Source organism: Nerophis ophidion, linkage group LG04 (genome assembly GCF_033978795.1).
Source record: "Nerophis ophidion isolate RoL-2023_Sa linkage group LG04, RoL_Noph_v1.0, whole genome shotgun sequence".
Classification (NCBI taxonomy): Eukaryota; Metazoa; Chordata; class Actinopteri; order Syngnathiformes; family Syngnathidae; genus Nerophis; species Nerophis ophidion.
Window position 1 is genome coordinate 13,380,445 of NC_084614.1, and position 23,253 is coordinate 13,403,697.

The 23,253-nt window shown below is 40.5% G+C and overlaps 1 protein-coding gene across 1 annotated transcript; it reads right to left on the reverse strand.

Annotated features, from left to right (window-relative positions):
- Positions 1 to 311: 311 nt before the first annotated feature.
- On the reverse strand, positions 312 to 22,917 carry ubqln4 (ubiquilin 4). Its single transcript, XM_061897105.1, has 11 exons — positions 22,724 to 22,917; positions 13,616 to 13,767; positions 12,122 to 12,273; positions 11,786 to 12,048; positions 10,276 to 10,434; positions 7,991 to 8,213; positions 7,773 to 7,912; positions 7,612 to 7,695; positions 3,191 to 3,306; positions 2,871 to 3,114; positions 312 to 2,783 (listed from the first exon to the last, which is right to left on the reverse strand). The coding sequence occupies exons 1-11, from the start codon at positions 22,862 to 22,864 to the stop codon at positions 2,631 to 2,633; spliced, it is 1,827 nt and encodes a 608-aa protein (XP_061753089.1). The 5' UTR covers positions 22,865 to 22,917; the 3' UTR covers positions 312 to 2,630.
- Positions 22,918 to 23,253: the final 336 nt, after the last annotated feature.

Genomic DNA, 23,253 nt, shown 5'->3' on the forward strand with positions numbered 1-23,253 from the left:
TGCAACAGGTAGAACCACTCCCAGGTATTGGCCGAGCCCTGTGAGGACAAAAAAGAAGCTTGCCTGACAGGTGAGTGTACCTGTCAGGCCAAAGAGACTTTGACCGATAAAGATCATGCATTAAACTGATGACTTAACTGCAGAGAATACCTGGGAATGCATTTTTCCATACACAAAAACAGCACCAAATTTTCAACACTTGTTTCGTGTTAAGTTTCCTTTTCTTCCCAGTGCACTACAAAGACTTTTTTTCTTTATTTCACAAATAATTTTTGGTGTAACTACGCCGTTGTCATAAAGCAGAGCAGAGACAGTTTTGACCACCTTTTATTTTCATTTTTTTTTAGTACAGTACTGTTAAAAGTTAGTTCCAACATGTTCAATTGAGAGATGGATTTCCGTTTTGTTTTGACAGCCGAGATCAACCAAGCTGCAGAAGCGGTTGCCGTGGTAACCGCGACTTCAATGCTGAGAATTTTCCAAAAGAAAACAAAAAGGTTATCAGGACGAGCTAGCGCTAGATTCGCAGAACTGTTCGTAAAGCCTTTTATTTTCATCGTTGAACTGATTTTCATTGTTTTAATTTAAACGCGACAACTCCAGAGAGAGAGAGAGAGAGGAAAAAAAAAGAACAAAAGAAATAAATCATCAGAAAATAATGAAAGGAACGCTTGTTTGCTTCATTGGTATTTGTGAGGAGGTCACTTGTGTCTTAATTACATAACTTTTATGGAACTGAATTCATGTAACTGAGTTTTTGTGATCTGAATTGACTTACACGGACAATTTCATTGAGAAAAAATAAGTGGGTAAATTGTGTGTTTCAAAACTCAGTTTGTTAAGTCAGTGTTTTAAAAGACTGTGCAAAATATGCAATGTTTGAAAATCAGCGCAGAAATATTTGTTGTTCAAAACTCATCTCTTTGGCGGCTTCTGAGAAAGGATCTATTGCTTCAGTCTTAATTTACCACAGGTGACTCTTGGGTATTGAAGCAACAAATATTTTAGCAAGAAATTTATTGACCTCGTAATTTTAGTACACTAAATTTTTAAACACTTTTTTTTTTGCACTGGATTTTTACACACTGATGTTTATTTTGCTTTTTTTTTTTCAACAGTGAATATTTTTGACTAGGTTTTTACGCAGACTTTTTGTTATACCCTGAATTTTCCTACATTGAATTTTGAGTTTTTGAACACTGAATTTTTCTGCACTGAATTTTCAAACCACTGATTCTTTGGACTGAATTTTTACACAGATTATTTTTTGCACGGAAATTTTTGAACTAAATTTTTAAACATTTTTTTGCACTGGATTTTTACACACTTGATGTTTATTTTGCATTGAATTTTTTTTCCCCAACAGTGAATATTTTTGAACTAGGTTTTTACACAGATTTTGTATTTACCCTGAATTTTCCTACACTGAATTTTTTTTTTATTTTTTAGAGTTTTTGCACACTGAATTTTTCTGCACTGAATTTTCAAACCACTGATTCTTTGGACTGAATTTTGACACCGATTTTTTTTGCACTGAAATTTTTGGACTGATTTTTTACACAGTTTTTTTTTTTTTTTACACTGAGTTTTTAAACGGTTGATTCTTTTTCACAGAATTTTTACAAAGATTTTTTTTTACTGTGAATTTTAATACATTGACATTTTTAGATCATTTTTATACACTGAATTTAAAAAAAAACATTTTTTCTGTATATTCTGTACATAAATAAATGCATGCATTTATTTATGTACAAAATTTTAAAACATTGAATTTTTTTGGACTGATTTTCTTTTGCACTGAATTTTCCAACACCTAATTTTTCTAGACTGAAATTTTGTATGCACTTAATTTTTTTTTAACACATTTCTTTAGTGACTAGCATTGATGTAAACAATTCAGTTCACAAAATAGAAACCCCCAAAAATTGCTTACATAAATTTGGTGTAACAAAAAGTTTTCCTAACAAAGACACAAATGAACCTCTACAATGGTGCCCTCTGCGTCTCAACGGTTTTGATTAAAGTCGAAAGTCCGGCGTGCGGATGCGTGGGTGGAACTCACAAACCCTCGTCTTCCCTCACACACACAAACACACACACGGAGGTCTCGCATTAAACCGTCTTGACTTTGTGGTACCAGGATGGGTGAGTGGTCGGGGAGGGGGGGACACAAGGCACAGCAGCGGTGCCTCAGACACACAAAGACACTGCACACCCACGAGCGGGCACTTTCACCTGGAATGACTAACACGTGTGGAGGGCGTCATTGCTAAAGCACTTAACTAGCATTTAGAGGCGCTGAAAGGGACTGTTTTGGGGAGGAGGGGGTGATGTCGGATTAATGTTAGCCATCGTCCTCCGCCAATCACGTCGTACTTTGCAAAGAAGAAGACGACAAAAGGAGAAAGGGTTTGAATGCGTCCGGACCGCCCGTCAAGATGAAGAGTGGTTGAGGGGATGACGCCAAAGAAAGGGGAGAGGGGGGGTTAAGCTAATGAACAAAAGCAGAAAGGAGGTGTGTCAGATCTTGCCCAAGTGTCTTTGTAAAGTTACTTTTGCGGCATCGTGTTTGTGTATATGAGTGTGTGCTGTTTCTGTGTGTGTGTGTGTACGTGAGTGTGTGTGTGTCTTTACGAGGGCTGAGAGCCCAACAGTCTCTCGATGGCGGCGTTGATGTCTCCTCCGGTGGCGATGAGGGCCTGCAGGTTGGCCTCGCGGTTGATGAAGCCCATGGCGTTCAGCTGGTCCAGCTGGGACTGGAAGCGCACCTCTGGGGTCTGGTTCTGCAGGAGGAGACACAACCGTCAGGGTTTTTTTTTAAAAGAGTGAAGGTGGGGGAAAAAGACATCTTTTGTTTGCTGAAGTCGTACCGCTACGCCGCTTCCTCCTCCCCCTGCCCCTGCAAACATTTGGAGCATCTGTTGCATCAGCTGCTGCTGAGCGGCGTTTGGCTGCGTTGCGGTGCTGCTGGGTGGGGACGCAGGGTTCTCAGGGGGCACGCTGCCCCCGGTGGGGACGCCGGGAATTCCCCCGGTGGGGACGCCGGGAATGCCGCCGGTGGGGACGCCGGGAATGCCGCCGGTGGGGATGCCGGGAAGGCCGCCGGACATCAAACTGGGCCAGAGGGAAACACAAGACGTCAGAAGGGGTGGGGAAAACGCTGCATTACTTTTTTGTAGTGGGGCCTGACCTCGGCATGAGGCCCGGTGCTTCTGTTTGCAGCGTCTGTAGACCCTGTTGGATCTGCATAAGCGCCTGCATGGCCCGAGGGTTGGACATGACCGAAAGCGCCTCTGGGTTCTGCATCTGCAAACAGACATACCACCTCACTAACTCTTTCAAATTAGCCCCGTCCTACAAGTCTTCTATTCCAAATGACGACGCTCTAATAACAAATACAACTACCGTATTTTCCGCACTATAAGGCGCACCTAAAAACCTAAAATTTTCTCAAAAGCTGACAGTGCGCCTTATAATCCGGTGCGCCTTATATATGGACCAATATTGAGCCACAACAGGTCTCACAACCACGGTAAGCAGCCGCCGATTTAATTTTCCCCGTAGGAGAAGAAGCGCGCGGTGCATGCTGGGATATACGACTGCGCCAGGTGTGCCGTTTCATTTCTATTTGTGTGTTTATGTAAAGACCCCAAAACGGCTCCTATTGAGAGACATGATTTCAGGAAAACAGTAATTGTCACTGAACTGCTAGACAAGAGCAGCGACACTGACTCCATTGACGACGTCTTGAAATAGTGCAAAGCAATAACAATATATCAATAACTCGACGTTGCTAAAACGTTAATGTTACACAAAACAACACACAAAATAAACATGTGAAGCTCACTTTATTAAGTTATTCCTCATCCACGAATCCCTCGAATTCTTCTTCTTCAGTGTCCGAATTAAACATGCCACAAGAGGTCTCGCAACTACGGTAAGCAGCCGCCTACCTTATTTTACCTCGTAGAAGAAGAAGCGCGCGGTGCCTGCTGGGATATATGACTGCGGGAGGCGTGCCGAGTTTTAAACTCAAGGCGATCAGTCACACAGTAGAACACGGGAATAGAGCAGCAGCGAAACTGACTCCTTTAATGACGACTTTGACGAGACGGAGCCGGGCATGTTGGATGCCGTATTCGCCCAACTGTATGATTCCAACACTGAAGAAGAAGAATTTGAGGGATTCGTGGATGAGGAATAACTTAATAAAGTGAGCTTTACATGTTTATTTTGTGTGTTGTGTGACATTATCGCTTTGCACTATTTCGAGTGTTACTGTATTGTGATTGCACTAACTTTGGATTTACTGTAACAGTATCAGACAGTTTTTTACGAGTTTATTGAATCGGGGCAAATAATAAAACAGCTGTTTATTAATTTTGGGAGTGAACAGAGTTGTCAGGACTCTGGCTTGTAATCTATTAATAAAGTTTGACTGACCTATCTGACTGTTTTGTTAACATTCCTTTTAGCGCAGCTCCATCTAAAGGATGCATAACGTAACCCCAGCCTCTACTGTAGCATCTATTCTATGTGCCTTATAATGCGTTGCGCCTTATATATGAACAAAATATTAAAATAGGCCATTCATTGAAGGTGCGCCTTATAATCCGCTGCGCCTTATAGTGCGGAAAATATGGTACCTAAAAAGCTAGCATAAAATGTTGGCATACTTGCAGGATAAATACAAGTCTCAAAATCCATGAAGTTTAGTTATAAATAAATGATAAATGGGTTGTACTTGTATAGCGCTTTTCTACCTTCAGGGTACTCAAAGCACTTTGACAATACTTCCACATTTACCCATTCACACAAACATTCACACACTGATGGAGGGAGCTGCCATGCAAGGCGCTAACCAGCATCCACCATCCTGATGGATGCTGGTTAGCGGTGGTTAGCCATGCAAGGCGCTAACCAGGGTCAATCAGGAGCAAGGGTGAAGTGTCTTGCTCAGGACACAACGGACGTGACGAGGTTGGTACGAGGTGGGGAATGAACAAGGGACCCTCGGGTTGCACACACACAGCCACTCTTGCACTGCGCCACGCCGTCCTCAAGTGATCAAAATTAACATGCTAATGTTAGAATGATAACATAAGAAAAGTTAGTATATTACTAAGATGGTGTCAAGTAACAAAAGCCATGTTATCGGTTTCAAAAAGTAAAATGAATGACTTTTTAAAACGCCGCTGTGTACACGTATGTGGTGTAGCGCCAAAAAACCTTATAGGAACTGCCTTTGCATGCTGGCCCAATCACATAATATCTACGGCTTTTCACACACACACACGAGTGAATGCAAGGCATACTTGGTCAACAGCCATACAGGTCACACTGAGGGTGGCCGTATAAACAACTTTAAGACTGTTACAAATATGCGCCACACTGTCAACCCACACCAAACGAGAATGACAAACATTTCGGGAGAACATCCGCACTGTAACATAACATAACAAATAACCAGAACCCCTTGCAGCACTAACTCTTCCGGGATGCAACAATATACACCCCCGGTACCTCCTACCCACCCACCTCAACCCCGCCCACTTCAACCTCCTCATGCTCTCTCAGGGAGAGCATATCCCAAATTCCAAGCTGCTGTTTTGAGGCATGTTAAAAATACATAATGCACTTTGCGACTTCAATAATAATAATATGGTAGTGCCATGTTGGCATATTTTTCCATAACTTGAGTTGACATATTTTGGAAAACCTTGTTACATTGTTTAATGCATCCAGTGGGGCATCACAACAAAACGAGGCATAATAATGTGTTCATTCATCGACTGTATGTATCGGTTGATATCGGAATCGGTAATTAAGACTTGGACAATATCGGAGTATCAGCAAAAAAGCCATTATCGGACATATGTACTTTTTAGGTTTTAACAAATATAATTAGCTGAAAAAGCTAGCATAAAATATTGGCATGAAATAGTTAACGTACTTCCAAGATGGCGCCAAGTATGGAAAGCCATGATATTTTAGGTTTATACAAAAAAAATTAACTAAAATAATATTATAAAAATGTTAACATGCTAGAAGATATGGTGCGTTCCAAATGGACTTTCAAGTTGCCAGTCGGAAGGTAACAAATTAAATTAAATAACAAGCTAGCATGAATTATTAGCATTTTATCATGGGAACAGCTAGCATACATACAATATAAATACAAGTCTCAAAATCCATGAAGTTTAGGTTTAAATGATCAAAATGACCATGCTAATGTTAGCATGAAAACATAAGAAAAGTTAGTGTATTTCTAAGATGGTGTCAAGCATGGAAAGCCATTGTTTTTTTGGTTTATGCGAATAAAATTAGCTATAGAACTAGCCGAAAACATTGAGTATGCCGATATATGAGAGGTTAGCGTACATCAGGTATCAAAATCAGAGATGTGAACACCCTTTCTGATAAAAAAAGGAAAATTAAGAAAAAAGGAACATTTCTACTGGCATGAAGTGCTGCAACGCAAACCCGAAGAAAATGTTGACAATCAAGACAAAATTGACTGCAATTGGGTGCATTTCAACAATATAATCTTCCTTTACATTTACTCTCATCTACCAACCTTTTTGACAATTACTTGTCCCAAATAATGTACCACAGAATTTTTTATTTTTTTTAGTATATAAGTTATTAACATTATTATCATGGAAAATGTCATGTAAAATCCAAACAACTCCAAAAATGTTGGCAACTCTATCCTGTAGACATGTCCCCTGGACTAATATACTTCCTGTGTTGTGACCTCGGTTTACAATCCAAAATTTACATTTGCGCTGGATACTAATACATACTCTAGAACAGGGGAGTCAAACTGGTTTTCATTGAGGGTTACATCGCAGTTACAGCTGCCTTCAGAGGGCTGCGTTTAACAATGAGGAATACATGAATATATATAATACATTAACAATATATATTTCTACATAAGCTGCAAAAAAAATATTTAAATTTGACTTTAAAAACTGGCAGCTCAGTCACCAGAATTTTACACTAAAAGCAGTGGGTTTTTTACAGCATACAAAAAATGTTAACAAATGGAACGGATAAAACAATAACGCAGTTTTAGTGGTAAAATTCAAGCAACATAGCTGCCAGTTTTGTTTTTTACTGTAAAATCTTGTTTTAATGTTGTAGTTTTTTAATGTCTCACTGTATATTGAAAAAAACAGTACCTAAGTTGTCGGAGTTTAACAGTAAAATTTATTGTCAATTTTACAGTCTACAATTTGATTGATAATTTGTTTTAAAATCACAAGTAAAGCAGATATTTAAGTACAGTATTTATCTCTATTTTATAAAAAGTACCGTATTTATCTCTACTTTAACAAAAACTATTTTTGGAATACATCATAATATAATTTTGAATTTCAAAAGATATGCAATTGCATGCAGTACATGTTTTTTTAATGTAAAAAGGGAAAGAACAAATATATATATTTAGTAAGAAAAGGTTAAGCGTTTTATAAATGCATATTTTTTTAATGTGGCGGGCCAGAAAAAATGTTCTTCCTAATATATGGTGGGTGCGGCTTATATACTGGTGCGGCTTATGGTGTGGAAAAGTCGGTAGTGAGCAAGCCCTGTCTGTGAGTTCAATACCTGCTGCAGAAAGACGGGCAGCTGAGCTCGGAACTGTTCCTGCAGCTGTGGGTTTCCAGCAAACAAGGGGTTATTCATCATCACCTGGAAGAGGAGCGAGAGAAAGGGTTGAGAGGACAAGTGTGCTGAGTGAGAGTAACGTTATTGCGAAAGGTTGAAACCTGGGAGGCCAGCTCGGGGTTCTGGGACAGCGACTGCATCATGCTGCGCATGTACGGAGCAGACAGCATGTTCTGCATCAGCTGAGGGTTTTCAGAGATCTGGTGCAGGAGGCTCTGCATGCCCGGACTGTTGAACATTCCTACACAAACGACACGGAGATCCTTCACGTCGTCTGGCGTCGAGTCAGGAGTCGAAACCTTTCAATTTGTCGTCTTACCGTTGCCCAGGCTGCCGGAGTTGACGCCCAGTGGGTTGGATACCGAGGGGTTAGTGCCCCCGGGAGTGCCCGTGCTTCCCGGACTGCCGCCCCCGCTCTCTGAGGGGTTCGAAGAATTGGGCGGCCCCCAGGGATTGGGCAGGGGTTCCCGGTTCTCTGTCCGTGATGGCTGGACGCCGGACTCGGAGCCGCCGCCCAGAGCTGAGAAGGGGTTGTTACCGAACTGGAGGAAAAAGGTCAGGTAGTGAGAAGACAAGAGGTGGAGACATTAGGGCTGGAGGATATATTGATATACTCGATATATCGCGGGTTTGTCTCTGTGCGATATAGAAAATGACTATAGCGTGATATTGGAGCATACGTTCTCACGCAGTCTCTTTTAGCTTTCCCACTCTTTCTTGTCTCTCGAACCTTTTAACACACGTCACATACTGTCACGTGTGCAACGTCACACGTTCCCGCGTAGCAGACAGGTAGCAACATGGTAACGCTAGCTGTGATGGTAGCGGAGCGGTGCGAGTGGTAATATGAGAGAAAGAAGGTGCAAATCTGGTAACAAATGAAGGAAGAATTCATTCCCAAGAAAAATAGCACGGGGTCCATCGTCTAGCGGTGGCTTGGCTTCAAGTGGGAAGATGTTGAACAATTATGCGGCAAAAGCGTTGCTACAAAAAGTAGCTTCACTGCTAATGTAGTAGGGCTGGGCGATATTGCCTTTTTTTAATATCGCGATATTTTTAGGCCATATCGTGATATACGATATATATTACGATATTTTGCCTTGGCCTTGAATGAACACTTGATGCATATAATCACAGCAGTATGATGATTCTATGTGTCTACATTAAAACATTCTTCTTCATACTGCATTCATACATGCTACTTTTAAACTTTCATGCAGAGAGGGAAATCACATCTAAGTCAATTGACCAAAAATGTATTTATTAAAGTTATTAAGCAATGGCACAAACATTCAAGTCATTTCCAAAACACAAAGTGAAAGATTGTTAAGAGACATTTTAAGTGTCAAATAAAAATGAGCTGCATAACAGGAAATCAAAGTGTTCGTCCTTCACTATGTGGTATGTTAATACGGTTATGAAATTCTCTTCATTCTCTAGCGAGTGACTTTTCAAATGATGCTACATATTAGCAGTAATGCTACTTTTTATAGCAACGCTTTTGCCCCACACTTGACAAAATACGGTTGTCTGTTCGACATATTCCCACTTGAAGCCTAACCACCGCCAGACGATGGAAACCCTGCGGTTTTTATTGGCAATTAAGTCTTCCTTCATTTGTTACCAGATACGCACCTTCTTTGTCTCGTACGGCTACGTTAGCCACACCGCTACCTTTCTGCTGGGCGAGGGCGTGTATGTGACGTATGACGTGACAGTTTGTGACGTATGTAAGAATGTGCGCCTGCTTGTCTGTGAGAAGGAGACAGGACAGAGTGAGAAGAGCCTGAATGCCCGCAGCTGCGTGAGAACGTATACTCGAATATTACGATAGTCATTTTCTATATCGCACAGAGACAAACCCGCGCTATATCGTATATATCGATATATCGCCCAACCCTATAATGTAGCATCATTTGAAAAGTCACCCGCTAGAGAATGAAGACTACTTGAAACTCTGCATGTCAACATCTCTGTTTGGTGCCACGCTAACAAAATGCCGAAGCAACTATTTCCAGATCAACACAGTATGAAACAAATAGTCAACAACAGAAGGAGATAACTTCCGCAGGAACCTACCACATAGCGAAGAACATATACTATTTCATATGCAGCTCATTTTTATTTGACAGTTATTGAAATATCTTGTGTGACATCATGCACTAAAGTGCACTTTATTTGTTTTAAACTATTGCAGTGGCGTTCTGTACAAAAAAAATGCACTTTAATTTAGTGTTGTTTTGATATGTCTCTTAGTGACATCATACACAAAAGCGCACTCAGCTTGTTTTAAAATGTCTCTGACAATCTTTCACTTTCTGTTTTGGAAATGACATGAATGTTTTTGCCACTGCTTGATAACTGTTTAATAAAAACACTTTTGGTAAATTGACTTAGTTGTGATTTCCCTCTCTGCATGAAAGTTTAAAATGAGCATATATTAAAAAACAAGAATGTTTTAATGTAGACACAGAATCATAATCATACTGCTGTGATTATATGCATCAAGTGTTCATTCAAGGCTAAGGCAAAATATCGAGATGTATATCGTGTATCAGAACATGGCCTAAAAATAGAGGTATTATTAAAAGAAAGTGTGCTTACCTGCTCTCTGGCCGCACTGAGCATGGGCTCCTGGATGTCTGTGTACATCCTGCGTAAGGCGTTGTAGCCCCCGGGGATGCTCTCCAAGTTGCTGAGTGCGCGGTCCTGGTTGCGCATCATTTCCTGCATCATGGCGGGGTTGCGAGCCAGTTCCATAGTCTGGAGGTAACGACAAGCGGACAGGAGCCGCGTGAGACAGGAACCAAATGGACTTAGACGAAACTCAAATTTAGCGTTTTTTTTTAAAGTATATTCGACATATTTTTGGCCTAGATTAAGTGTTTTAGTGTCGTCAGAGTCATGACAAAGCGGTTCCATGTAAAATGTCCTGGACAAAAAAAAAGACCCTGTTGATGAACTTCAGAAAATTTTACTTTGTTTCAATGTTTTATGCCCTTTTTCTCAAAAATTCAATATTCCCCCTCAAAGTGGAATATCTAATGTGAAGTAAGAGGCGTCTTGAATAGGTCAATGAATGAGTGATTTTGATTCATTATTATTTTTGAGCAATGAAAAGTTTTTAAAGAAAATTACATTAAATGTCTTTGGGACCCAAAAGGGCCTCTACTCATAAAAGAGTAAAGAATAAGTCATATTTATATATGTTTTCTTTTCTTTCAATTCTTGAATCAATACAGAAACTTCAGATCTATCCATCGATTAGAATTTAAGGTGTTTTTTTAATTGGTTTTATTCCCCCTTGTTAAGGAAAACATTGGTTTAGATTTGGCAAACCTAAATTATTGTTCTTTTCCAAAACCTATTTTAAAATTGAATATTTCATGTGAAGAAATTGGAGCCATGAATAAGTCTATAACTTGCTGAATTTGGTACATTTTTTTTTGAGCAATGACAGGTCTAAAAAACAAAACAAAACAAAACAAAAAAAAAACATTAGGTATTGGAGATCATCCATCCATCCATTTTTTTTGAGGCGCTTTATTTTCAGTGTTAAAATATATAAATAAACTTCCGATCCATTTGTAGATTAAAAAAAAGATATTTTTTGAATATTTTATGCTGTTTGTCAAAGAAAACTTTGGTTTTGATATGGTGCAAACATTTGAAAAACATATCTCAAAGTGGAATATTTGCTGTATAGCAATTGAAGCCTTGAATATGTAAATAATAACAACATTGATTTTGATTATTATTTTTAAGCAATAACAGTCACAATTAGAAAAAAACACCCTCTATGACTGCTTTGTGGTATTAGTGTCAACATTTTTCTTGTTACGGTACACCGTTTGCGCTTTTATTCCACTTCAGATATTATTTAGTAATAGTATGTTTAGAATGTGCCACACAGGCCGTGAGAAAATTAGCTACGGAAAACGAATAGCTCCCAGGCTGCACTATGGACACCCGTGATTTAAAAAGTTGTAAACAGGTTTTTGATCCTCTGATTCCAAAAAATATTCCATTTAATAAAAATAATAATAATCCTACTTGGCGAAAATGTGTTTACCACAGTAAGCGATTAGCCACGATAAACAAGACTTTTATGGACCTGTCTCATGAGCTCCGGGTTGTTGAGCATGTGTGTGATCTCCGGGTTGCGCTCCATCAGCTGCTGCATCTGAGGGTTGGCCACAATCATCTGCCTCATGAGGTCCGGGTTGGACATCATGTTCTGCACCAGCGGGTTCTCCATGATCTGCGAGAGCATCTCCGGGTTGGACATGAGCTGTCGCTGCATCTGCTGCTGCAGCTCCATGAAGTTGGCTGAGCCCATGCCCAGGCCGGCCAGGTTGGACAGATCGCCGAAACCGCCTAGGCGGGAGAAGGTGAGGCTCACGCACACGCTTCTACGTAATACCATAAAAGATAGCAACAGAAGACTCACTTAGAAGGTTGGGCGTCTGTGTGGGCGGCGGGGCGGAGCCAGGGGTCAACCCGGCGGTGGAAGGTGGGGTGGTGCCAGGAGCAGAGGTGTTGGTACTTCCTGCCTGGCTGGAGGATGAACTGGAGGTGGAGGGGCTGCCACCATCTGACGCCCTGCACGGAGGAAGAAGGTCAACATTGGGAACATTGTTGAACAAACAGGATCCAATGAGACCAGCTCCATTATACATGAAATATATAGTGGAACCTCGATTTACAAACTTTTTTTTGTCCCGTCTGCAGGCAAAAAACAGGGTGCAGCCTTTTTCGGGAGGCAAGGCACTCCGCTCCACTTGCTGCCCAGTCATACTTGCAAACCCTGAAACCTCCGGGTTGGAATGGTGGTAGCGGGGTGTATAATGGAGCCCGGAAGAGTCAGGATACATGGGATTCTGGGTATTTGTTCTGTCATGTTTATGTTGCGTTACAGTGTGGATGTTCTCCTGAAATGTGTTTGTCATTCTTGTTTGGTGTGGGGTAACAGTGTGGCGCATATTAGTAACTGTTAAAGTTGTTTATATCACAACCCTCAGTGTGACCTGTATGGCTGTTGAGCAAGTATGCCTTGCAGTTGCGTATGCGTTCAGATAGAGGTCGCATCAAAAACGTGACCGGACGGCCGGCACGCACATAGCATGGTGAAAATCCTGGCGCGATGAGATGTAGAAAGGGAGTTAGAGGCATTGTCATCACGGCACACCCTCAAAGTTGATGTCTGGGTGAAAATCGAAAAATGTTTACCCGGGAGATTTCTGATAGAGACATTAAAATTGGAAATCTACCGGACTTCTCCGGGCGGTCGGCAAGTATGCGGCTGAGCCACATCAGAGTGATTGATATAAAGAATTGTACAAAACCCAAAAACAGGTTACAGGCACCAAATTCCAAATGAGCTAATATTTAGAAGTATCTTGTCTTTGCAGTCTATTCATTTGAATATAAGTTGAAAAGGATTTACCAATCATTGTATTCTGTTTTTATTTATGATTTACACAATGTGCCAACTACACTGGTTTTAGGTTGTGTATCACACTTTATAATATGCTAATATATATATATATACCTTCAAATAAAATAGACTTTTGTCGAGGCTGGAACCCGTTATTCATATTTACATTGTTTTTTATGGAGAAATGTAATCACAATACGATAGATTCAGAGTATGATTTGCCTGAGGGAGGAGATAGGAAAAATTAACAATCAAAAATGTATTTTTTTAATTGATTGAGAAACGTTACAAGTAAGAATAGCGATTCATTTGGAAAGCGATTTTTCTGACACCACTATGATACAAACTTTTCACTTGATGAATCCTGTTCAAAAACCCATTACGTTTGTGATCAAGGTTCCACTGTATTCCAAAAAAAATGAGGAAAAAGATGATGTGAAGATCTCAGGTACTGTTACAAGCACTGTTACAATCACAAGTCTCGTTTAAGCTTCCGAACATCCTCACTTTTGTGATGTCTTTATGACCAGGTGCACCGTCAGGCCATCCTTGATGCCGTGCTGGCTGAGGCTGTCTCCATCCTTCAAGATCTTGCCAGCAAAGATCAGAACCAGCTGGTCCTGATTGGCCTTGAACCGCCTGGAGATTTCTTCTTTAAACTAGGAGAGAGGAAGCATTAAAAAAAAAAATACAAGTAGATGATTGCCAGAGCATAAATACAGACAACAGCAGTAGATATAAAACCTCAGTAGCAATCCACTAAGGTTTCATCATCATGTACGCAAGAACATTAGCTCATTTTTGTGTGTCGTTTTTAAGATTTTAGGTAAGATTCTTAGAGACAACCTGTTAATGCAGAGATTATGTCCAAACATTCTGTTTACATTCCAGGCGATAAAATGTTATCAATATATACAGCAAGAGGCACATACTTGATATCAATAAAAAATGTGCTCAATAAAACGTCCAATATATATATATTTTTTTTTGTCGGAAGAAAGTGGAAGTTGTGAAGTGAAGCAAGGTACATTTCTTACTTTTACACCTACATTTGAAGAAGTTGTTGTTAATGGTTCAATGTGATTTAACAAATTGTTTACATTGTTTGTTTTCCATGCTTGTGTTGACATTTCCTTTCTGCCTTAACGACTGATGGGACTATAAGAGGAAAGTAAAAAAACAAAATAAAATATAAATGCCTACATTTAACAATGATTTCCTCCTGCTACTCTCCTTGATTAGTCTTAAATGTTATAATGATCACTTACATCGTGATATGGTGTATACTTGAGATTAGTTTCAAGGCAATTGGAATCCAAAGTTCTTCAGATTGTTTTTTTATTAACAGTCATTCAAGTTGAGTTCATATGTCTGACGTTGATGGCCATTAAGGGAGACTGAAATCCCAGCAGTACTTTGATATGATGCCGCATCAAGTGAGCACATGTTTATTTTAAAGCGTCTGCAATGGTGCTGGTAATAAAAAAAACAATGCATTAAAGCAGTGGTGTGCCGTCAGGGCCAGGAAGGCCTTCTCTGCTTGCCTAAACATAACCGGAAGTCATTATCATAACTAAAGATCAAATTATTTTTTTCATTTACTTTCACTAAATATCTAAAAGTATTCATATTCTCTTCATGTCATATTATGCTCCTTCCAGCGCTGTTTGTAGGTTATAGAGTTTTTATCCAGTAAGACTTCAGCTAGCTTACGTTGCCATGCTGTACCAAATCTGTCCGTTAGCCTTCAGAATCAACAATGCTGGCGTCTGTGCACTGTAAGTGAACGGACACATCCAGTTGACTGACAGTTGTGACAGCCAATCAGATCCCAAGCTGTTGTTAATAAGGCCTTCTAGATTGCCCAAAGCAGATATATATTGTGATTTTATGAGCTTGGTAACATAAGAACTCCATTACCCAGCATGCCAAAGCACTGAAGAGCACGTGCAGTAGCCCTGTTTAGCCATGCCGGGATGTTTTTGATGAGCACATTGTGGAGTAAATTTTTAAGAACTCAGCCAACACGCCTCGTATGCATCTTTTATGATTAGACAAGACATATATTTGCAAGGCCATTTTCATGAAGGATATTTAAAGAGAAACTACATCTTGTGAGACCATGTCGGCCAACCCCGGAAGCTTGAATGGGTTCTACAGATTGTGAGTTCAGATGTTTTTGGCAATTTAAATTTTGACAGTACCACAAGAAATATGTTTTAATTGCTGATGCGGGTTTATTGATTTTTATATGCACCAGAAAATCAGGGCTCAAATTTAACCACGGTGACCGCTCTCTCATGTAATGCCCAAAAAATGTACCAACATTTGCAGCAACACCTAGCGTTGACCAGCCTTGACTTTTTACTTGTTATTGGACAAGGGAAATATTGCTCAACGGCATAACGATAATTAGCGGTTAAACTACAGACGGTTAGTCTCCTTTATAAAAGACCGAAAACTCTACCTCTATTGATGCATTTTGGGCAACACAAAGACCGACACACACGCACTGTCGTCGTTTGACTCCAGTGGCATCCCCTCGGAATATACTTAATCAACATCTGTACATGTCACACTAAGAGTGGCTGTATAAACAACGCCAACACTGTCATAAACCTATAGTGAGACCACACTAAACAAAAATGACAAACAATTCGGGAGAATATTTGCACCGCAACACAACATAAACACAACAGAACACATTCCCAGAATTTCCTTGCAGCACTAACTCTTCCGGGACGCTACAGTTATTTACCCTCGCTTCCCGCCGTGTGTTTAGGAGCACACTGCTGTTAGATGGAGACAAGTGTGGACAATATTTTAGTCCCCACACTAAAAGTATACAGCGAAGGAGAAAAACTATATGATGTTGCTTTCATTTTGACAATACAGTGTCCATCAGCTGCTGTGACAGAGTTAATGAGGTGAGGACACATGCTCTCACACCTGTTTTTGTTGTTGTTTGCCAAACTATTGTACTGAACCTCAAAGGGGCGTTAGAGGAGAACACATCTTGTTTATTAGACTTTATTTTCATTATCCAAACTGCTTTTATGTTTTATTTTGGTATCAAATAGTAAACACCATGTTGTTTTTCATGTCACAAAGTAGGGCTGGGCGATATATCGATACACGCGATATATCGCGGGTTTGTCTCTGTGCGATATAGAAAATGACTATATCGTAATATTCGAGTATACATTCTCACGCAGTTGTTTTTAGCTGAGGGCATTACACTACAGGCTCTTCCCACTCCTTGTGTCTCCTTCTCACAGAGTAAGCGCAGGTTCTTACATACGTCACATACTGTCATGTCATACGTCACATACGTATACGCCCTCGCCCAGCAGAGAGGTAGCAGCGTGGCTAACGTTAGCCGTGATGCTAGCGAAGTGTTGCGAAGGTGCGAATCTGGTAACAAATGAAGAAATTATTAATTCCCAAGAAAAGCAGCACGGGGTCCATCGTCTGGTGGTGGTTTGGCTTCAAGTGGGAATATGTCGAATAGACAACTTTAATTTGTCAAGTGTAGGGCACAAGCATTGCTACCAAAAGTAGCATTTCTGCTATTATGTAGCATCATTTGAAGTCACCTGCTAATAACTTTAATGAATACAGTTTTGGTAAATTGACTTGGTTGTGATTTCCTGCTCTGCATGAGCGTTTCAAATGATCATATATTAATGCAGTATGAACAAAAATGTTTTAATGTAGACACATAAAATCATCATCCTGCTGTGATTTTATGTATTAAGTGTTCATTCAAGGCTAAGGAAAAATACCGAGATATATATTGTATATCGCGATATGGCCTAAAAATATTGCGATATTAAAAAAAGGCCATATCGCCCAGCCCCATCACAAAGGTATTACTTTAAAAAACATTTGACACATCATTTTGTGTCAAAATGTGGGGACGACGTAGCGCCCTAGGAAAGTGGCAGCAACCTGAGGGTTCCTGGTTCGATCCGCAGCTTCTACCAACCTAGTCACGTCCGTTGTGTCCTTGAGCAAGAAACTTGACCCTTGCTACTGATCGTCTTGCATGGCAGCTCCCGCCATCAGTGTGTGAATGTGGAAAAAGTGTTGAAGAGCTTTGAGTACCTTGAAGGTAGAAAAGCGCTATACAAGTATAATCCAATTTCCATTAGTTAATGTTTTATTGTGTGTAGTTGATTCCTAGAATCTTATATAATATATTTCTGCTCAAACTCTTAATGGATCTGTCCCGATAGCATTTACATGTACATAACTTAAAAAATAAATAAAAATAATTCCTTCCCTCTATCAAAAGGTAAAAACAGAGATAACGGCATCATTAAATGACAAAATGATGGCATTTTTTATATTAATAACTAATAAAAGAAAAACTGTATATGTATGCTTGCATGCTTTGGAGCGCCTGCCTGGAAAGAAAATAATGTTTGCCTTGGTGCCCTAAAATATGAGCCTTCCTTTAAGGCAACACTTGCCTTGATCTTAAAAAGTAAAAATTCGAGGTCTGGAAAATAACCCGTTATGTACTGTACACTGTTGGTGGTGATTCATCCATCCCATCAATTTTCTACCGCTTGTACCTTTCGGGGTCGCGGGGGGTGCTGGAGCCTATCACTGAAGGCCTAAGTGGGAATCACACGGCCAGCAACTGCGTTAAAAGGAAATATGAGTGCAAGACGTCTCCTAACTTCCCTTGGTGCCCTAAAAATATGAGCCCAGGTAATCATTGAAGTCGGATATCACTGAAGGCCTAGGTGGGAAACGCACGGTCCGCCACTGCGTTAAAAGGAGGTAGGAGTGCAAGACGTCTCCTTCTAACTTTACTCGGTCCCCTAAATCAGTGGTTCTCAACCTTTTTTCAGTGATGTTCCCCGTGTTAACATTTTTTTAATTCATGTACCCCCTAACCAGAGCAAAGCATTTTTGGTTGCAAAAAAAGAGATAAAGAAGTAAAATACAGCACTACAGTATGTCATCAGTCTGTGATTTATTAAATTGTATAACAGTGCAAAATATTGCTCATTTGTAGTGGTCTCTCTTTAACTATTTGGAAAAAAAGATATGAAAAACACTAAAAACTTGTTGAAAAATAAACAAGTGATTCAATTATAAATACAGATTTCTACACATAGAAGTAATCATTAAAAAGGCCTACTGAAATGAGATTTTCTTATTTAAACGGGGATAGCAGGTCCATTCTGTGTGTCATAGTTGATCATTTCGCGATATTGCCATTTTTTTGCAGAAAGGTTTTAGTAGAGAACATCCACGAGAAAGTTTGCAACTTTTGGTCGCTAATAAAAAAGCTTTGCCTTTACTGAAAGTAGCAGACGATGTGCGCGTCACGTCACGGGTTGTAGGGCTCCTCATATCCTCACATTGTTTATAATCATAGCCTCCAGCAACAAGAGCTATTCGGACCGAGAAAGCGACGATTTCCCCATTAATTTGAGCAAGGATGAAAGATTTGTGGATGAGGAAATATAAAGTAAGGCACTAAAAAAAAAAAAAGAAGGAAAAAAAAAAAAGAAAAGGCGACGGCTCCAGGCGGCGGCAGTGTGAGCGTTTCAGATGTAATTAGACACATTTACTAGGATACTTCTGGAAGATCCTTTATCTGCTTATTGTTTTAATAGTGTTTTAGTGAGATTGTAAAGTCATACCTGAAAGTCTGATGGCTGCGGTGAAAGCCAATGTCTCTCAGAGAAGCCAATGGAGGAGCCAAGATCACAACTGCCTTTTTGAGCTGCAGGATGAGGTCGTATAATCCACTGGTCCCCGGTAAGAGCCGATTTAATATCACAATTTTTCCATCCAAAAACTTGCTGGTTGACCGCTTTGTGTTAAAGCTTCACAACAAACAAACACCGGCTGTGTTTCGGTTCTAAAGAAAGCTGCAATCCCCTGCTTTCCACCAACAGCATTACTCTTTATAGTCTCCATTATTAATTGAACAAATTGCAAAAGATTCAGCAACACAGATGTCCAAATTATTGTGTAATTATGTGATGAAAAGATACGACTTTTAGCCGTGTGTGGTCCTGGGCTGATATGTCCGCTAACACTCGAGACGTCACAAACACGCGTCATTATTCCGCGACGTTTTCAACAAGAAACTCCGCGGGAAATTTAAAATTGTAATTTAGTAAACTAAACCGGCTGTATTGGCATGTGTTGCGATGTTAAGATTTCATCATTGATTAATAAACTATCAGACTGCGTGGTCGGTAGTAGTGGCTTTCAGTAGACCTTTAACTTAAAGTGCCCTCTTTAGGGATTGTAATAGAGATCCATCTGGATTCATGAACTTAATTCCAAACATTTCTTCACAAAAAAAGATATCTTTAACATCAATATTTATGTAACAGGTCCACAAAAAATGTAGCATGTCCTGAACACCTCAACAGGAAGACGTCCTTATAAAATATAAGCATAATATATATATATACTTTTATTTTATTTATTTATTTTTTAACAATTGTTTTTAACATGGCTGTGCAGCACTTTGGAAACGTTATTGTTGTTTAAATGTGCTATATAAATAAAGTGGATTGGATTGATATAAAATGCCCAAAGCCACTTTACTACTGTTGTTACTATGAGACTGATGTATAATACATGTGTATACAACTTTTTCTCGGTGTAATAATCCATCCATCCATCTTCTACCGCTTAACCAGGCTTGGGTCGCGGGGGCAGCAGCCCAATCGGTCCCGTCCAACGCTGCTTGCTGCTTTAATTATAATTGAATCACATGTTTATTTTTCAACAAGTTTTTAGTTACTTTTATATCTTTTTTTCCAAGTAGTTCAAGAAAGACCATTACAGATGAGCAATATCTTGCACTGTTATACAATTTAATAAATCAGAAACTGATGACATAGTACTGTTTTTTCCTTTATCTCTTTTTTTCAACCCAAAATGCTTTGCCCTGATTAAAGGGTACTTGAATTACAAAAATGTTCACGGGGGTACATGACTGAAAAAAGGTTGAGAACCACTGCCCGGGTAATCATTGAAGTCGGAGTTATACCAAAAAGTTGTATTTTGGTTTTATCTGACCACATGACATTCTACCAATCCTCTGCTGTATCATCCATGTATCCATTTTGGTATAAACTCAACTTGTCGTGTTTGGAGGAAGAAGAATACTGAGTTGCATCCCAAGAACACCACACCTACTGTAAAGCATGGGGGTGGAAACATCATGCTTTGGGGCTGTTTTTCTGCTAAGGGGACAGGATGATTGATCCGTGTTAAGTAGGGTTGGGTATCGAGTATCGATTGGAACCGGGACTAACTTTCCGATTCTCCCGGTATCGTTCAAAAGTTTAAATTCCGATTCCTAGTTTCGATACCCAGTCCGCTGACCGGAAAAAGAAAAAGTCCGTCGACCCGGAAGAAGAAGCCGTTTAACACCAACGAAGAAGCGCCCACCGCCGGAAGTGTTAGTATAGCCGAGCCCATGTAGCCGAGCGAGTCAGTCAAGCATGTATTGCGGGCGTCGGCGGTCGAAAGTGTGGCTTTATTTTACAAAAAAAAAAAAATGAAATATCGGGGAAATGCAACACGTGCGACAGGACTGTTTCGTGCTTAGGAGGGTGCACGTCGAACATGATGAAGCACCTCCTAGTTCATGGAGTACAAACAAATGCGTGTCCCGTCTTCGACGTGCTGCGCCGACGTCGTCCTCTGCCTCTTCCTCTGGCTCCGACGCCCAGCCTGGCATGTCAGTGTCTGCACTGCAGTCCGAATCCGGTAAATAAAACAATATATATGCAATAAATAATGTGTTTTGCGCCGAAGTTGAGGCAGCTAACAAATTACCCCGCGTATTTTTTCATAGACAATTTACAACCTACTAGCCAGGCCCCGCGATGTGCTCAGCGTACTCCGTTCACCGTAGCGGCAATTGGGAAGATGTCGGTGCCACAGACGGAAGAGTTTTTTTTGACCCTGCCTTTTTATTTTAGGGATGCACCGAAATGAAAATTTGTGGCCGAAGCCGAATAAAATTTAAACGCTTGGCCAAAGGCCGAATAATGAATGCAGTTTTTCACAATTTTTTTATATTGCATAAATAGCCTAGAATAAATATTTAGACATGTTTTTCAAATAAAGTAATTTTTTATTGAATATTGACATTTTTTTAATATTCCAGTAGCCTTTGCTTTTCAAAAAAAGCACAAAGTTTTTCAATTATATTAGGCCTTCAAACAAAACATGCATTCCAAAAAAAAATTAAGTGCATTAAAGTGGATAAACCCACAACAAATGAATTATTGTCCTTTTGGCAAAAGTTTGCTTAGCCACAGTAGATATGCTAATAATGTAAACAGAAGGCTCAAGTAAATCTCAATTAAGTGTGTGCTTGTAACCTCTTACACTTATACAGGTAGCCTACACAACAGGCTAATAATGTAAACAGAGGCCCCACTAAATCTCAATAAGTGTGTGCTTGTAACCTCATACACATATACGGGTACACAACATATCCCAACGTCACTGCACAGTGGTTGATTGCGTCACCGCGTTAAAAAATTGCGTCACACGCCACTATTCGGCCTTGTTTTTAACACATTCCACCGAAGGCCGAATGTGGCTTTTTTTGCCATATTCGGCCGAATATATTCGGTTACCGATTAATCGGTGCATCCCTATTTTATTTTATTATTTTTTTAAAGGAAGAATCGGAATCGAAACAAAGAACCGGAATCGTTCGAATTCAAACGATACCCAACCCTAGTGTTAAGGAAAGAATGAATGTATTGTGAGATTTTGAGCCAAAACCTCCTTCCATCAGTGAGAGCTGAATACTTATTTTCCACCAAAAATTACAAATAAATTCTTTAAAACTCCTACAATGTGAATTCCTGGAATTATTTCTATCCCATTCTGTCTCTCACAGTTGAAGTGTACCTATGATGAAAATTACAGACCTCTGTCATCATTTTAAGTGGGAGAACTTGCACAATCGCTGGCTGACTAAATACTTGTTTGCCCCATTGTAGATGATTTGCCTGAGAAGCTGGACAGGACACAAAAAAAATACAAAATAAAATAAATAAAAGAAGTCGGACATCATGAAGGCCTAGGTGGGAAACGCACGTCCCGCCACTGCGTTAAAGGGAAGTAGGAGTGCAGGACATCTCCAAGTCAACGGGGCATGGCGAGGATTCCCCTTCGATGCAGAATGACTCAGAGAGAATGTTCCAGAAGACGAATAAAAGCCGCCGCTACCACGGGCTCTTTTAGACGCTACCACGGAGAGGAAAAGGCGACATTTGTCCACACTTCCCCCCCGCCGGAGACACTTTGTCGTACGTCGCCCAGCGTCAGCTGACTCCTCATTGACGACACACCGAGCTAACGTTCAGCTAGCCTGCTAGCCGAGTGGCTAACCGGCTAGCCGCTACACACACACGCGACTTTACCGGCCGAGTCGCGAATATCGAACGCTAAAAACTCCAAATTGTTCGTCGACGCCGGCGGTTGAATTGGCGGCACGGCGAGGGCCACAAACCCCACAGAGTCAGACTTTTGCCGCGTCAGAAGCTAACTGAAGTTGTGGGTCCCCCCCCACCCCCCACGCCGCCCGCCAAAAAGAACACCAACCTGCGTGACGGACGCATCTTCCGCGATGGCGATTTCTTCTTTGTCTTTGGGGGTCTTGACGGTCACCTTAATGATGGTTCCCTCCGCGGCGTCGGGTATCTCGTTGTTATTACCAGCATCTGCGGCGCCTTGGTCAGCCATCTTTACTCCACCGATGGAACAGCTCGCGACTAGCTTCGGCTTCCGGGTTAGCGGCAGGTCAAAGTGGCGCCGGGCGGAAGTGAGGGATTTCAAAGTAAAACGCAACGTTGGGGGAAAATAGAATAGAATAGAATGGACTATAGTGGTTCTCAAATGGGGGTACTTGAAGGTAGTGGTCCCCAACCTTTTTGTATCCGCGGACTGGTCAACGCTTAACGCTTACCATGAATTGATTAACGTGGACCCCGACTTAAACAAGTTGAAAAACTTATTCGGGTGTTACCATTTAGTGGTCAATTGTACGGAATATGTACTGAACTGTGCAATCTACTAATAAAAGTATCAATCAATCAATCAAAATAATTTGTCCCGCGGCCCGGTGGTGGGTG

What these genes read in the sequence shown, in the direction of transcription:
- ubqln4 (XM_061897105.1), bottom strand. Translation starts at nt 22,864, where the DNA reads ATGGCTGACCAAGGCGCCGCAGATGCTGGTAATAACAACGAGATACCC. An exon ending in ACCCGGAGCTCATGAGACAG is followed by an intron (nt 10,435 to 11,785) that starts GTCCATAAAAGT and finishes CGTTACCTCCAG; the next exon opens with ACTATGGAACTGGCTCGCAA. An exon ending in ACCCCGAGCTGGCCTCCCAG is followed by an intron (nt 7,696 to 7,772) that starts GTTTCAACCTTT and finishes CTCCTCTTCCAG; the next exon opens with GTGATGATGAATAACCCCTT.